General features: G+C 35.0%; 1 protein-coding gene across 8 annotated transcripts in view; it reads left to right on the top strand.

Moving 5' to 3' along the window:
- Positions 1-16,986, top strand: part of GPM6A (glycoprotein M6A) — a 176,660-nt gene that overhangs the window by 126,749 nt on the left and 32,925 nt on the right. For all 8 annotated transcript variants that reach the window (XM_080590506.1, XM_080590507.1, XM_080590508.1 and 5 more), the window contains one exon: positions 12,422-12,614. In XM_080590506.1, the coding sequence (XP_080446632.1) occupies positions 12,574-12,614 (41 nt within the window). In that variant the 5' untranslated portion in view covers positions 12,422-12,573. The remainder of the gene's footprint in view (positions 1-12,421; positions 12,615-16,986) is intronic.

Raw genomic sequence — 16,986 nt, forward strand, 5'->3', positions numbered from 1 at the left:
GAGATCTTGGAAGAGGCATCGGCCAATAATTACTCAAATCAAGTGAATTTTTTTTGAGGTTAATATCATCATTAGTTGTAAGCTTGAGAAAGTATGTAAAGTACTGGTCCATAGAGACTTTGGTTATGACCTGTACGGTTATAGCTGTTATCACTGAAAAAAAAGTGAATGGATAAATTTGTATTGAGTAAATCATACCTTTAAATTGTTTATTCTAAATTCATTGCACTTTGATTTCTGTGTTTTATTTGTCTGCAAAACTGTTTATTGATAAATTCAAAAGTTTGTGTTCTTAAATGGGATTAAAGGATTATTTGCCATATAGAGAAATGTAACACTATATTAAAAGTTTCACACATTTTCACATACTTATTCTGAAAAACAGACAAGATGGCATTCATTAGTTTTATGGAACTGTTGTCCTTAAAACTGGTCAAGGCATGACTGGATTATTCAGATAACACTGAAGGTTGACAGTTGTCTGCCCCATCATTGTCTATTCCTTTATCTTTTTTTTTTTTTTTGATCTTTTTTTTTTTTTTCTTGAGGTGTTGAAAGGACAGTCATATATAAAGTTACCTAATGCTTCCATTAAAAGACTATAGTTTTATTGCCAGACCTAAATGTTCAGAATATTCAAAATTTCAGACAGGAGCTTTCTATGCTACTACTTTATTATTTTTTTTTCTTTCTGTTTTAGTTGACATTATTCTGTCCTTTTGGATAATAAATACAAACTGTGTATGCATGTTTCATTGAGGAGTATCTCAATGCCTTGGAGAGGAGTGATGGAATTAGGAAGGTAGAAGAGGGAGATGAAGCTGCATTGCCACCACTCATCCCACAGAGCAGATGATCCTGCTCTCTCCCAGCTTTGCAGAGAATGAGCACGATTATCTGTTATGGTTGTTTCTCAAGCAAATATGTGTTCAAGGGGATGAAAGTAGGGTGGAGACAGCCTGCAGGTAAAGGGAGCAGATAAAGTCAAAGAGACGATTTTGAGATAAGAACAATGGAAAATAGGAGGATATAGGATCAGAAATTGCACATGATATGGAATAAAAAGCAGGAGCTATGTGATGCCAGATGAAAGAAATTTTCACTCACTACCACATCCAAGAGCTCAGTATTTTTGAGATCAAGCATTCCACTGCTATCAGCTAACAACTGCAAAACCTACGCACACTATCAGCTTTAGTAGTGGAAAAGTTTATAAAGGAATAGAGATCATTTAAAGCAGCTGAATATTTGGTATTGTCCTTATATACTTATTTCCTCTATGTTCTGAACAACTGCTGAGAACAAAGTATTCACAAATCCTCTAATTGCATTTTCATTATTTCTGAATGTTAAGCACGTACAACTGCAAATGACATCAGTGAAGTGTGCTTTGATCACATAAAGGTCTTATATAAATGTAAGGACTCTGAAAAATCATATTCATGCTATCCCTATCCTTGGAGGTGTTCAAGGACAGGCTGGATAGGGCCTTGGCCAACCTGATCTAGTGGGTGGCATTCCTTCCTATGGCAGCGGGGTTGGAGTTTGATGATCTTTAAGGTCGCTTCCAACTCAGAGCCATTCTATGATACTATCATGAGGACCACCATGAAAGGTCATTTGGCAAATAACCTATTTGTTCCTCTATTCCACCACCTGAAAGAAAGGGGATGTTACCTTCTCTAAAATGAGAAAGTTGTAATTTATGAATACCACTGAAAGTCTGTAGAACGTTCTACTTAAACAGATGAATGCACAGAAAATTCATGGAGGAATGTTCTCTGGGTTGCAAGATTTGGATAATGAGCTAAAAAAAAAAAAAGTGGCTTAAAGCCCAGTGGAACTCAGCCTGTTTGTGAATGAGGAAAAAATAGTGCAGAATCACACATTTCAGTACATGCTACATAGTAGTTTGTTTTTTTTTACATTTGGGAGAAATAGCTTTGTTCAGGGATGAGGAGGTGGAATTAGTTCTATGAACTCTAAGTGAGAGGAATGAAAAGAATACTTATTTTCTAGTTTCGTGTTCCATAACATTGCCATTCACTTTATAATGAGAATACAATTCTTAATGTTGTATAGAATTAGTTCTCTTACAAACCGTTACTGTTTCCAGCAGATCAAAAATATGGTTATAGGCATCTATAATAGTTTCAGTCATCATCTATGCATTATTGATACATAGAAAAAGTTTTTAACTTATTTATTAATAACAAATTGCCAATTTATTCACCACACAAATCTAAATTACACGATATAAAAAGTAAATGTAATGGGCAAACCATTTTAATTGTTATATTTTGTTAGTGTGAAACTTCGTTAGTGTGAAAATTGGACCAAATTGTTTGTATCATATTTAGAGGAATTACTTTCCTTCATTCCCTTTAGCTTTAGAGTGATTTTGAAGCTGACAATTGTTGTCTGTGTTAACTCAACCAGTAGTATTTTTTAAAGATAACACAGATTGAGCGTGTTATACCCTATGGACTTGTATTTCAGGAGGGGACTGCTCTGTGTCAATAACTTGAATGCTTATGAACGATTAGATTAAGATTTAACTCATTAAACAGAAATAAGCCTAATGTACTGAAGAGTATATAACAGCTAATTACAACCCAGTTTTCTGTATATTGTCACAATCGTCAGCGTCCCATAAATATGAGTCTTCATTTTTGTTCATAGTTTAATTCAAAGGTGTGAATGAATATGTTTTTGTATGTATTTACATCAAAGATTTGAATTAGTACTTTCTCTGGAAATGTTGCATTAGTTTACACTGCAAAATGTAATGGTCCATGTATAAAAAAAATGAAAAAAAAAGAAAAAAAAAATCTGAAGCGTGTACAGATCCCCACACCATTCTGCTAAACCTTCAGCAGTCAACATTGAGAATAACTTCTGTTGAGCTGTGAGTTCAATATCATTAATATTATCACTATAAAACAGTATCATTTTAGAACCATTCCATTATTCAAATACATATTGTCCCTCAAGCAGAAAGTCTACCACAGAGCCACCACTGAAACTGCCTGTAGTCTGCAAGGCATTATTAAAACTGGAGCTGACTGCATGAAAAGCTGGAAGGAAACAGAGGCAGAGACTTGATTTTGATATTTTGGAAAAGCAAAATTAGAGTTACAGTTTTTTTTTTAGGCCTCGATTTTTTCCATTACAACTCCAGGCACTGAGGAAAGAAATGGAGTCACTCCTGTTCCTTCTCTGAAAAATAGAAACAAGACAATTTCAAAGCACTGTTCAGATCATAGGTGAGCTCTGAGCTGCACAACAGTTTTCATTAGCTGGTAAGTACCTGGTAATAATGGAAATGTCCTAGTGTGTTAAATATGTTAGGAAAAGTCCAGATTGTGTCCACTTTTATAATTATTCTTTATATAGAACAGCCAGGTTCTCATTCTTACTAGATTTTGCAGCTACTTGTACAATACAACTGTCAAACAATATAAATAGGCTTAAGGAAAAGCAGCAAAGATGGTGGCAGTTGGGTAAAAGGGCAAGGAGATGGGAAGTGTTTTATAGGGGCTTGTTACTCCAAGAAGTTTAAAAAGAAAGAAAAAAAAAAGTTATTGGCATAAAAACACTCACAAACTAGTACTGTTTATTGTCACTTATATTTGTGGACTTTAAGTGTTTTCATAGGTGACTGCTAAAAAGAACAATTTATTCAAGTACAGGATGAGGCCATACTATTTGGACGTAGTTGTGATATCTATCTATCTGTCTCCTATTCTGATATCTGTCAGATATCTGTCTCCTATTCTGTCTATTTTATTGAAGTTATAGTGTTAATTTGATTTTAAGTTGATGAGACAGGCCACATGTTTACAGTCAAGCACATGCTCAATACCTTACTAAATGGAGGCTTGTGTAGGCACCTGAATGGTAACTGAGCCAATTTCCTTGACAAGCTGTGAGATGTGCAGCCAGGAGCTTTCACTTATTTAAGTTCTTTGTCACAATTACAAATGACAGGATTGGGAAAGGTGGCACTGGTACCTTAAAGAAAGCATGTAGGATGACCATTTACCTGTCTAATAATAATAATAATAATAATAATAATAATAATAATAATAATAATAATAAAGTGATGAAAAGAAAGGCTAAATTCCAGTTTGACTAGCAAGGTTGATAAGGCATTTTGCTTTAAACATGTAGTTCCAGTCAATTCAAGATAGTTTTCCCACGTTGCCAAGACTTGTGTAGTAGAAGAGGTGCGGAGAGTGGCTCTTTGTGATGTTACCCAGCCAAAGCTTTAAATGCATCTTCACTACATGAAATCTAGGCCTTTGGTCATGATTCATGATGAACCTCTACTGCCAAACCATTGATTCTCTGCTATCATTATAGCTTAGATCTGTGTTCTGCTAAGAAGGGCAAATCATGTAGCCTGCTCTTTTGCTGACATTTTGGTATCTAGTAATTCTCATCATTTGTTAGGAAGATGTCCAAGTACAAAAAATATTTTATCAGAGTACTTTGGTGCCACAGAGGAAGCCAACAAGCTATTTATTCATAAAAAATCTGGCCTGATGAAGGAGTACAGGCTAGTGTGACTGAATATGAATTTTTGTATTCCCAACATTGATTATTGCTGGAATATGGCCAAGATGAAAGATCCAGTGAAATTGTTGTATCATCGAATGGCTTGGGTTGGAAGGGACCTTAAAGGTCATCCAGTTTCAACACCCTGCCATGGGCAGGGACACCTCCCACTAGATCAGGTTGCCCAAAGTCCCATCCAACCTGGCCTTGAACACCTCCAGGGATGGGTCATCCACAACTTCTCTAGGTAACCTGTTCCAGTGCTTCACCGCCCTCATAATAAAGATTTTGTTCCTTATACCTAATCTAAATTTACCTTCTTTCAGCTTAAAGCCATTACCCTTTGTCCCACCACTACACTCCTTGACAAAGAGTCCCTCCCCAGCCTTCCTGTAGGCCCCCTTTAGGTACTGGAAGGCTGCTCTAAGGTCTGCCTGGAACCTTCTCTTCTCCAGGCTGTATAACCCCAACTCTGTCAGCCTGTCTTTGCAGGAGAGGTTCTCTAGCCCCTTGACCATCTTTGTGGCTCTCCTCTGGACTCATTCTAATACTTCCATGTCCTTCTTGTGTCGGGGGCCCCAGAGCTGAACACAGTACTCTGGGAGGGGGTTGAGGGGTGAAGGGCTCAGTATGTGCTGGTTAATCCCTATTTACTTTTGTAGATATATTCAATTCAGTGTAGATACATATATATTAATTTATTTCTATTCCATGCTGAAGATTATGATAGAACTATGTATATATATTACCCATATCCAAATCTGTATCAGTTTCCCAGGAAAAGAGGCAGCCATTTTTTTCAGATTTCAGTATAGTTCAGGAGGATGGAACACAACAGAAACATGTTTGTTATCTCTGGGATAAGTAATGGCATATATGTGACTCCTAATCTAGGAGAAAGAAAGTACCTTTTCTTGCTTGCTGTGTAAATTGCCATGCTGTGTGCTGGGTAGGAATGAAAACCATGTTTACTAAATTTAGATGTGTCTTTAAACTTAGTTGAAAACTGTTTTTTAAATATCTTTTAGCCCAAATATACATCTTTAATTTGTCTTTGGAAGTTTATTATATCAGATGGTGGTAACATAGAAATTATAGATCTCTCTGACAGGTGGATTTGCTAAATATAGTTGTTTGAACAGCACAGTTATTCTATTGTGGGCTTCTTGAAATAATATTTCTTCTTTTTGACTGGGAAGCATATTTCATATTAGTACCACTTTGCGTTAAAACTGAATTATTTGGAACCCATTTAAGCAATCCATTTGAGATTTAATTACCTTGAATATAGTTGAACAAATATGTTGAAGGCATCTGATGAAAATACAAATCTAATTTATACATCTGATATAGAATGTACTGTGATGGATTATTAATGATCTTACTGATCTGAGTTTTTTTCTCTATCAAATACTTTTTTTTTTTCAATCTGTAATTGCAACTGGAATTTTGAGTAGTTAATGAAAACAAAGGACAGTTCTGGATGAAATTATAGCTAATTTTAAGTAGTGTAAAAAAATTACAAATTCTGTTGCCCTTGTTAGGTTTTAGTTGCCATTGTTATCCAAGACTCAGAACAAGAGACTATCAATATGAGTGAGGGAGTGTTTTAGTTTGTTTGTTTGTTTTGTTTTGTACTAATAGTATTATTAAAATGCTGTATAACCTACAGTTCCCCACACTTTTCAATGAAAATAATTGTGAACAGAAATAATGTCACAATCTGTACATGCACTTAGAATTAAAAAAGTAGTCTTAAATTGGTTTGTAAAGCAATTCTTTGAAGGTCATGGTGGTGACTGTGCTACTGTTTTCCCATAGAAAAAAAAAATTGCTTTCCAATGCATTTTTCCCTTTTAACTGTTGTTTGCACTTTCACAAGGAGGTTTTGCAAACGTAAAAGAAAAAAATCTTCCATTTTATGGGACATTTGGGTTCACATTGGACTACTGACCTAAGTTGGTCTTAATTCCAAAATTTCCAACTAAAATATCTCAAAATTTGATTTAATTAAAACCACTGTAAGTCCCACCAATTTAAGATGAATTCATATAAAAATAAAATGTATTTTATCATATTTAGATATATGTGTGTGTATACATATATATATATCAAAGTACCTGTAAGTCTTTACTTTTCAAGTACAAGTGCAGAAAAATCTTACATTGGCATAGGATAGAGTAAATAGTTAGTTGACTATTTCAGTTTTATTTTTTTGAGCCTACCGAGGATAAAATAAAATAATGCTAGAATGGAGCTGAACTAAGAACTAAGCTAGGTTCCTTAGCTTTTGACCCCTTTATTCATTTTATTGTAATGACTGCAGGCAAGTTTCCAAACATTTTCTGGAATTTAAGGTATGCTGAAGTACCAAAAGTTTCACTTTTACTGCTTTAGTTTCAACTATTTCAGCATTTATCCCCTTAAGAAAACATCAGTTCTTAAAGATGGCAATAAAACTATGTGCCTTTTGTCACTAGAAGATTCCTCACATATATATTCAGTTTATGCAGTCCCTTAACACTTCATTTTTAGACTATTTGATTGTATTTAGATCATTTTTCTTGTCATTTTTCATTTAAAACAGGCTTTAAAGGGTTTTATAATCTATTCATGTTGCTGAAAGTTCTGTTTGTAACCTGAAGACAAAATTTGGCAGTAAATATGATGCAAAATTCTGGATTTTTACACTGCAATATTATTGTTGTTATTGTGGCCTGTGTGTGGGTACTTTCCAGATCCATGCTGAGATAATCACAATATCATTTAAATAATTTGTCATATTCCTTTGATGACTGAAGCTTTCAATAAGTTAGAGAACCAGAGCACAGTCAGTAAAGAAATAAAAACTTTTGTTTATTTTTGTTTTTGGATGAGTTGTGTGAAATTATATTTCTAGGGAGGGACAATTGTGGAGGTCTGAGACCTTAACAAGTGGCTTCTGGTGGTAATTTGCTGAGATGTTGATCCTTCCTGCAGTTTTCTGGATAATCACGTTATCCTAACCAGTGCACAATGGTGATTTCCAGAATACTTTTAATGCCAGTTAACATAAAGCGAGACATTTGAAGAAATGAGTTGTCCTCAATATCCAGCATGATCAGACTACACCCACACTGCTTGAAGTTGTCTTTTTGGCCAGCGGGATACGTGCTAGCAAACATGCATTGCAGTAGTTGTGAGAAGGTACAATCTTAGGTATTTTAATCTGTTTCCAGAAATTCTACATCTAAATAAACAAAAGTCTTTTCACAGTTCCTCTTAGCCTTCATCCCATGTTGAGTGCAGCAATTGATGCAACTGTTCACTGTAGGATGACTACAAAGGCCTAAACTGTAACATTTTGAATTTCCATACTAGACAATTTCTGATTATCTAACATCCAGTCACTCTAAGAAGATAACAAGTCAAAGTAGGTCCAGTAAAATTACAGAATTTAATGTGCAAGAGGATACCTGCATATTTTAGTATTTTCTTGCAATTAATTGTCTTTTTCCTGAAAATCCTCTTGAGATTTTTTCTGTGTGCATTATTCTTACATTATTCTACACTGAGTACTCTTCTACATTCTTACTCTTCTCAGAATTAACTATGTGGTAAAAGTTATTTTTATTGCTGGATAGGTAATTCTTAACAGTAAACATTTTCATAGAAACCAAATTTAAAGGAGTAACATCTCTGGATTCAGATAAAGAAAGGTACTTTAGTTGTTAGTATTTGATATAGCAAGTTTTCTTCTTGTTTCTAGTAGTTCTGGTATAATGGTGGAGGGTGGGAGCAAAGTGAAGACATATTCTGTGAATGACCCTGGTTCACAGCTAGAGGGCAATCATGCAAGATATGTCTGCAACACACGTTTTCCAAATCACAGTACAAGAACGGTCTTTGCTGATTGATTCTGAAATGGTGCTTCCTCATATTTACAGCTTTGCTAAGTAAGCTATATCTCAAATGCCTTGTCCTCTGTACTTGGGACAATACCTAGAGAGTTGGAGTGCTTCTGCCTGTTACTCTGCTGTGATGTAGTTAGAGCTTCCAGGTCAGCAAGCTCTTTTTTCTTAGGTAAAATTAAAACACAATTTGTATGAAGACCAAAGGAAAATTCCATGACAAAATATAAATATACAACTGAAACCTCCAAATACCATGTGCTAATTCAAGCAAATATTTTGATCACACAACTTGAAGATGAGGAAGTGAAGATACCGTTTTCATCATATGACAATCTGTATTTATTTTTGTCATGACTGGGTGATACTCATGTTCCTCATTATTCAGCAGAATTTGTTTTATTCCTTACAGTGATAACCACTGAATGTGTAAATAATGTCTGGTATTTTTGCAGATGTGACTAAGCTGTAAAACTGATTTCAGATCCTGAGTCTGAACATGTACACGTGAACATGCTTGATGAACATGTAATTTAATTTACTTCACCATTGAGACAAAGACTGGTCATACTCCAGGTTATATTAGAGGAATTTCTACTCCATGCACATTTTTAAAAATTGAAAGGAAATCATAATGGACTTGATTCATAGATTGCAAATACAGTATTGGCCTTAGTATATTTGTTCAAGTAAAGTTTTAGTTCTGAGTTAGGAATTCCTAAGCACAAAATAACTTCTGGAAATTGAAATGATGTTTAAAAAATCTTTGGGGAATATGGTGCTATTTGAAATATGGTACTGATTTATAAGCAGAATATTGAAAAAAGAAAGAAAGAAAGAAAGAGGTAGGAATCTATTTTATCAGATGTCCATTTGTTTTGCTGAATATTTCTTGGGGACAAACCTGTAAAATGTTATGGAGAACAGTTTCAGATCAAGAAGTCATGCCACATGTTGAATAATAAGTTTAGTGTTGTTGTTGTTGTTGTTGTTTTTGTATTAGATCTGAGAAAAAATGTGTTGCCTTTTTAATTCTTTTTTTTTTTTTCCAGAATTGCATGTTTTGATGGATGTATTTATCAAGTCAAATATTACGTAAGAGTAGCTCTACTTCATGAGGTTAAGGCTAGCTTAGCAAAATTCAGAACTAAATCTGTATGTTTCATGGTAATCTGGGAAACTGTATTTGAGTTGATTTGTCATGAAAACTGTGTGTCAAGTGGTACAAATCTAGATATGAAAAAGTGCATGCTTAGCCAGACATAGAAGGCAAGGAAGAATTTCCTACTCTGTTTTACATTTCAAGTTTCTGTAGTTCATGTTACTTGGGCTCTACTGTTCTGTCAACTAACATTAGATAGCAAAGTCTTTAAGAAAAATTAAAAATAAAAAGTTAAGAACAAATGTCATTAGAATGTTATATGATCTTCAGAGGTACTTGCTCACTTGTAGTTATCTGAAATTAATCGATAATGGACTCTCTTAGAAATTCTATCCGGAAATGCCTTCTGAAGGCAGAACAACGCAAACCCAAAATAAACCTCTGTACTCTCTGTTTATTTTTTCTTCTGTGTTTATTTTTCCATAGAATTCTGGGCAAGATATGTTTTCTTAACAGCTTGCTTGGAAGACAGTATCATAATTTCATTCTGTTATTATATCACTGTTTTATACTTCACTTCCACAGATTGATGTGGCAAGAGATGTAGGTCCTGAATCTCTTTTATTTATTTATTTTTAAATGAACTGTCCAGAAATGTGTTTTGTTCTATTTGTCAGTTATATATCCTGCACTGAGGAGAAAGAGTTCACATATCACTGAAGTACAAAAAAGGAAGTGGTTGTGATGATGCGATTTGTGTGGATAATTAGCAAATCACAGTCACAGCTTCTGCTTCTGCTCAAGGTCTGAATCATTTCTTTCCTTAATGTAGAAAAGAGATCACATAAACAGATGAGGTCAAATTAAGTTTCTCTGGTGCACTTGGAGGTATGTTAGAATACTTGCACACATACAGACAAAAGGTGTAAACTAGAAGCATAGTGCACAGATTTGTCTAGACAAAGCCTGTGTAAAGAACACTTTACAAGCCTTTTAAAACAGAAGTTTGTATACCTATACCAAGAGTATTACTAATAATAGACGATAAAGATTCTACTAAGAGGAGCTGAGGTAGCTGCCTATGAGATCTTCTCTGACTGGATAATGGATATATGAGATGAAACATTAATTTTGGTAGCTAAATATAGCCAGTATTTGGAGTTCAACATTATCCACATAAAATACAATTCCTTGTCTTGTCAAAAACTATGTATTTCACTATTACATTTTCTCTGTGGAATGACATAAAGAAATGATCAATGCAGTTCTTCATGTTTCAAGTACTAAAGAAGAATGGTACTTTGGATTACTTCCTATCATTTGTGTAGAAATACATAGTCCCAGCAGATCTAGATTTTTGCCTGAGGGAAAATATTGCTAAATTTAAGAGTAGTAAGTGTAAATGCTGAACTGTATGAGGTTAAATAGGCTCATTTTGCAGAGTAAACAGTTTGAAAGTACTGGTGCCTCTATTTCCAGAGGAAAACAAACATCAAAACCCTGTACACTTTTAAAAATCTTTTCTAGTAATTATTTCTGTGTCTGTGTGTTGTAGCTACCTTGTGAATATGGTGCTCAGAGCTCTGAATGGCTGTCAGTCATACAGACGTATACATACATGGTACAGCTGAGTCACATTCTGTACTGGTGGTTCAATAGCATTTTGCTAGTTAAAATAGCATTTCTATTGTTCTGTTATTAAACAGCTGTTTTCACATTCTGAACAGCTTAAGGAAAAGAATTGGAGCAAATGTTACCTACAGCTCATTACCTTTTGTGGTTTATGAATGATACGTGATATCCATTTTAAAATCTTATTCGTAAGATTCATTGCTTTTCTTTAGTTTTGTGTTGGTTTGACAACACTGAAAACCCTAGAATTACTCATTAAGTAAGTAGTGAGAAAGGTAGTAGGCCTGTGGAAGAGCTAGATAAATGATAAATGAGTATTTACTCATTGTAAATGAGTAAAAGGAGTATTTACTCATTTACAATGCTGTCTGCTCTACCTCTGCCACAGGTTCCTGCCTTTTCTGTCCTTCCAGAAGGTAATAGGCAGGGCTCTACAGGATGTAAAAGTTGCTACGGAACTGGAGAGATTTGGTAGAGATTTTGCATTTGTGAAGCTGCTTGTCAAACTAGGCAAAGTAGTGCCAGAAACTTGAGCAGGCATGCTGGGGAGAGGGTTTGTTGTGGAACTAAGCATCAATTTAGAGATCGATGGCTGGACAAAAGGTTGTCCTGGTATAAATCAAGAGCAATTGCCCTCACTTAGGAAGGTAAAATAAGTGGCAAGAAAATTCAGCTTCTACAACTGTTTCTTAATCTGTGCCTTTTGAGTGCATATCTTCATCTATTATTGTGAGGTATTTCGGAAAGTGAACGCTTGGTTACACCCTCAAAATGGTGCTATGGGGTGGAGAAATTCTGTTGTCGGTATGTGCAAATGAAAGAAATGGAGTAAACCTGTGGTGATGGAAGGAATTGAATAGGATATTCTCTGTGGTTCCCTATTATTGAGGATCCTTCTCAGTAATCCAATAGTTGAATTGTGAATATTGGAATAACCTAGAACTGACAATAATCTGCTCTGAGTAAAAACATGAAACTGTACAAAGAACTAGCTGTTTAAAATTTCATGTTAATCAGCTGGCCTTCTACATTTAATAGGTCAAGTATCAACTGAGAAAACTCAGAAGTTCAATTAACATTTGTCCTCTCACAGATTTTTCTGAAATTATGGGTTATTATACCTGATCAAATATCTCTTCACTTTTCAGAAGCATTTCTCACAAGAAAAAGTTTTTTTTTTTTTTTTTTTTTCCTTCATTGATATAATATGTTAACACACAAATTTCTTTTCATGTAGGGTGCTTTGAGTGTTGCATCAAATGCCTGGGAGGTATTCCCTATGCATCTTTAATTGCTACCATCTTGCTGTATGCTGGCGTCGCGCTGTTCTGTGGTTGTGGACATGAAGCGCTTTCAGGAACTGTCAACATTCTGCAGACCTACTTTGAGATGACAAGAGTTGCAGGAGATGTTATTGATGTCTTTACCATGTAAGTGAATACTTAATATTAATTTTTCCCTTTTCTGTGAAAACTGCTGAAAAATTCCACGTGGCATATAAATTTAACTCAAGAAATTTAGTTGTAATAAAAATCATAGAAAGAATTATCTAATGTTGCATAAGCTCAGATGAAGTTTTGATAGAGCTGATTTTTTTACTAATTACAAACAATTTTTAATGCAATTTACTATCATTTAATACTAAAAGTACTTCATATATTGACAGGCCTGTTCCATACAATACGTTTGTTTTTATCCTGTGATAATTTATTTGCTGAAATGTGTAAAATTTTCTACTCTGCAGTCCAAGCAAGTGAAGCAGGAGTGTATAACAAGTAACAGATTAGTTCTGGGAATGAATGCAATAGGGAAGTAACTGAAGTGTTGTGCAGAACCTTACTGCTTGTAGTGTCAAACTTTTGTTGCCTCTGGTTTACCTAGAATTAATCTATTCTGAAGCTTTCATGCTTTGCTACTCTTGAAACTTATTTCTGGAAAGCCTTTGTGAAAAATTTTCAATATTACTTTTGTTGGGAGTCTCCTTCACTTAACTAGATTAATAACATTTAATAAAGAAGTTTACTCTAAACATTATAATCTTATTGTCTCACTAAAACATGATTTTCCTGGGTATTTGAAATCCAAATTCGTATCTGGCTGCTAGTATTCCTAACTAAAGCTGAAGAATCCTACCCACACTTTTGTAAACATTTTCCTTATATGTTTTTTTGGAGAAATGATTTGATCATCCATCAAAACATTGATATCTTACAATGAATACTTCCATGTAAACTCAGTGCTTAGCTGTTTTCAAAAGCCAAATCAAATACAAGGATTACTGTGAAAGTCGTAGAGAAACAGAGAATTTTATAATGGTAAATGTATGGTATAAATCCATCTTTCATCCATATCCTAAATACTGTGCACAGTTCTTGTCCTCCCAACTTTGATACACCAAAGAAGGCAAAAAAGAATGATTAGAGTTCTGTAATAGAGGCTATATGGTTAAACATTAATTACCCTAGAGCTAGAGAAAAGGTGAGTAAGAGGTCTGTAAATGTTCTGAAGAAAGTAAGGATATATTGTCTCTCTTCCAGTACAAGAAGTAGGAAGTATCAGAGGAAACTAGCAGGTGTCAGGTTCAAAAGGCACAAAAAGTGATGTTTTTTCAATTGTATAGCAGACCTGTGGAACTAATTGGATACTGTGGATGCCAAACTCTTGTATGGTTTCAAGGGAAATAACGGATAATCTTGGAAAACAAATACATTGACAGTTTCTAATGGCATATAGACTAATCCAGCTCAGGAAGTCCCAGATGCTGACAGAGCAATGGGGAATTATCCTATTGTCTTGCCAGTTCTTACTCTTTTATATCCATTGTTTGAGATAGAAAACTTAACAAGAGAGGTGTACAATCTGAATCTGAAATCTCTTGACTTGTGCAGTGCTATGTCAACATCCTTCCCAAAGCTTCTTTGTGAACACTAGCAATATTTGTGGAATTAGTAGCCAGAAGGAGGAATTTACTAAATAAGTACATGACTGCTTCACCGCATCCAAATTTCTTCTGTCTAGGACTGAGGAATTTAAATGTTCTTGTATGATAATATATCAGGTTGATGGGAAGTATGTTACTTCTGCTTTGAGCTTTTTGACTTGTCATTTAGAATAATGGGTCTGACTTGACTTGGCAGCTAAGGTTCATTGTTATCCTGAATGAAAGATCAGTCTTTTTATTAGGCTCTAACTTATTTTATTAGTCCCTAGGAAACCATTAGTGCAGAACAGCCACAAATCAATGCTTTCTCTTTACAGCAAGTTTTCTAGCTTCCCTCTATCAAATAATTGAAAATATCAAACTGGAGATATTGTTCAAATTTCATTGGAAATGATTAAGAGAGTGTAAAGGTGATTTTTTTTTTTCTTGTCATTTAGTTACTTGGCTTTGCCAGGAGCTTTCTGGCTTGTTCATTGGTTTACTTAAAGACTTACTAAAACCAAATATTTATTTGAAAGACATACTAGGATCAAAAAATCAGTTTATTCATTTGTGAAAGATATCTCTAAAATTATGTCTTAAAGGGAGGGGAAGGTAATATTTTTAAAAGCAGATGAACCATTGTTGGTAACTGGATAAACTGATTTTCTAGGAAATTTGCAATTGTCAAATTTTTACTGGCTTAAACAGATAGTACTCTGCTTTATAAATAATATCGTAGGGTGAAGCAGTGCTTGGTATTTTGTCATAACTATTGATTAACAGTTGGCAATGCAAAAGCCCTGCAGTAACTCTATTCTTTCAAAAGGCCAAAAAACAAACAAACAAACAAACAGAAAACAATGTGTAAGTAGAAACAAGCAGTGCGGTTTCTACATTATTAAAACTGTGCATACTTAAATGGAAATACAACTTTTTTTTTTTTCTGTTTACAAATAATAAGAATAAAAAGATCTAGCAGGTTGTTCTACTAAATTACACTTAGCTTATGTAAGACATTTTGTCTCTTAATGTTTCTGCTGCTCTGAACTGTCAGGCTGACCTGAAGCCCATCCCTCAATGATAAATGTGTAAGAGAAATGCTGCAGTGGAGTGAAATGTGTTAGATTCTGTTTCATCATGCTTATGGTTGCTGTCTATATATATTTATTAGCATGGTGGATTTCAAATGTCATTCAGTATAAAAATCAATCCATATCTGAGAACTACTTGTGCAGGTGGTAAGAGATAAGGGCTTTTTTAGCTGTGACCACAACTCTGTTTGTTCTGAGCTCAAATAACAGCTCACAAAACATCCTTTATCTTTGTCAATATAGTTTCTCATTGCAATTTAAAAGAAGGAGCAGACCTCTATAGCGAATGGAGCTTCTCTCTAGAGAATAAACAAAGGAGGTCTGAAGCACACTTTATGTGCCTGGAAAGAAAAACCAAAGCACAACAAAGCCATTCAGAAAGGTCAGTGTCACAGTAGCAGCAGCAAAAACTCAGTGTCAGGGCCATGAGGGATCTACTCACCCTTACTGCCCCTGCCCAGCCTCCCTGTACCCTGCCCATTTCAACGCAGCCCTTGGTCCCTCACAGGGACACTCGGTGATGGGGCTAGGGCTGTCCCCGGCTGGGGTGTGGGGATGGGCCTTGGCCACAATCCTGCCCTACCAGCCCCATGAGAAGCAGCTTATGGCCCACATCCCACACATTATTCTGATGCTTGGGGAGGGTTGAATTAATTAAAAACCTATAATGAGGCCTTCAAGTCCCCTTGGAGGGACCTGCCCTTGAGGCTTCAGCCAAAAGCAGCAGCCCTGTGAGGCAAAAGAGGCAGTCTGAGCACTAGCTCAGCAGAGCATACGTGTTTTTTCCTTCCAGATTCATGAACCCTTGGTCAGGTTGTACATACCAGCTGCAGTTCATATTTGCTTTGAAAATGTTAAATATTCATAATTTTGAAAGATTAAGAGTTTTCCAGCTGGTTTTAAAATTCCTTAAATACCAGACAGTTAAATTCTTCAAAGTGGTGTGGGTAAATCAGATATTCTAAACTCTTGAAAATTATAAGAAATCAAAAGTATTAAAATACACGAGAACACATGTACATATTGTACAGACAGGTAGTCCTTACAGAGAGAGAATATCTTCAAAAATCACAGAACTGAGGGTAGATCTTCTCTCTTTACAGTCATTTCTAAATGTGTGGACCTTTAATAAATTGGATGTTTACTGAAAACTAAAACCATCAAAACACTTTGAATTGTCAATGAGTGGACTTTTGATAAGGACTACCTTCTACTACATCACTTCATTGCTTTCTGAATCACTTTTGTGAAACTTCGTTCCCAGACTTCTTCACTATCAACTTTATCACTTTTTTAGGTGATACATTATTTTGTTTTTGTTATTTTTTTCCTCTTTTTTTTTTTTTTTCCCTCCAAGTGAAGAAGTTCAGGGAATTAATATACAGAAATCATACGCTGTGTTTGGGACGCAAATTCCTCCAAGTGAAAGTAGAGTGGATATTTTAGCTCCTTGTAATTCAGAAGGATTCTAAGAACATAAATATGGTGGTTTAATTTACGCTTAAAACTGCCTTTATGATATTTTAACTCTAAGGTCAATGGTTTATGTTGCCTGCTTTGACAATTTAACAACTCTGTAGGCTTCACTGAAACTGGAAAATCTGCTTCAGGCAGATGTGGTGTTCAGTCATTTCTCTGCTGGCTTAATAAACTTCATTGAACAATATATCTGTGAAGTAATGGATGCTAGGTTCACTTAATAGCTGACTTAGATAAGATTCCAAAGGCAGGAGAAATTGTCCAAAACCATATTGTGTGAACTCAATTGTCACGTTTTTCTGGTGTTTG

This window comes from Anser brachyrhynchus, assembly GCF_964034855.1.
Source record: "Anser brachyrhynchus genome assembly, chromosome: 4".
Lineage (NCBI taxonomy): Eukaryota > Metazoa > Chordata > Aves > Anseriformes > Anatidae > Anser > Anser brachyrhynchus.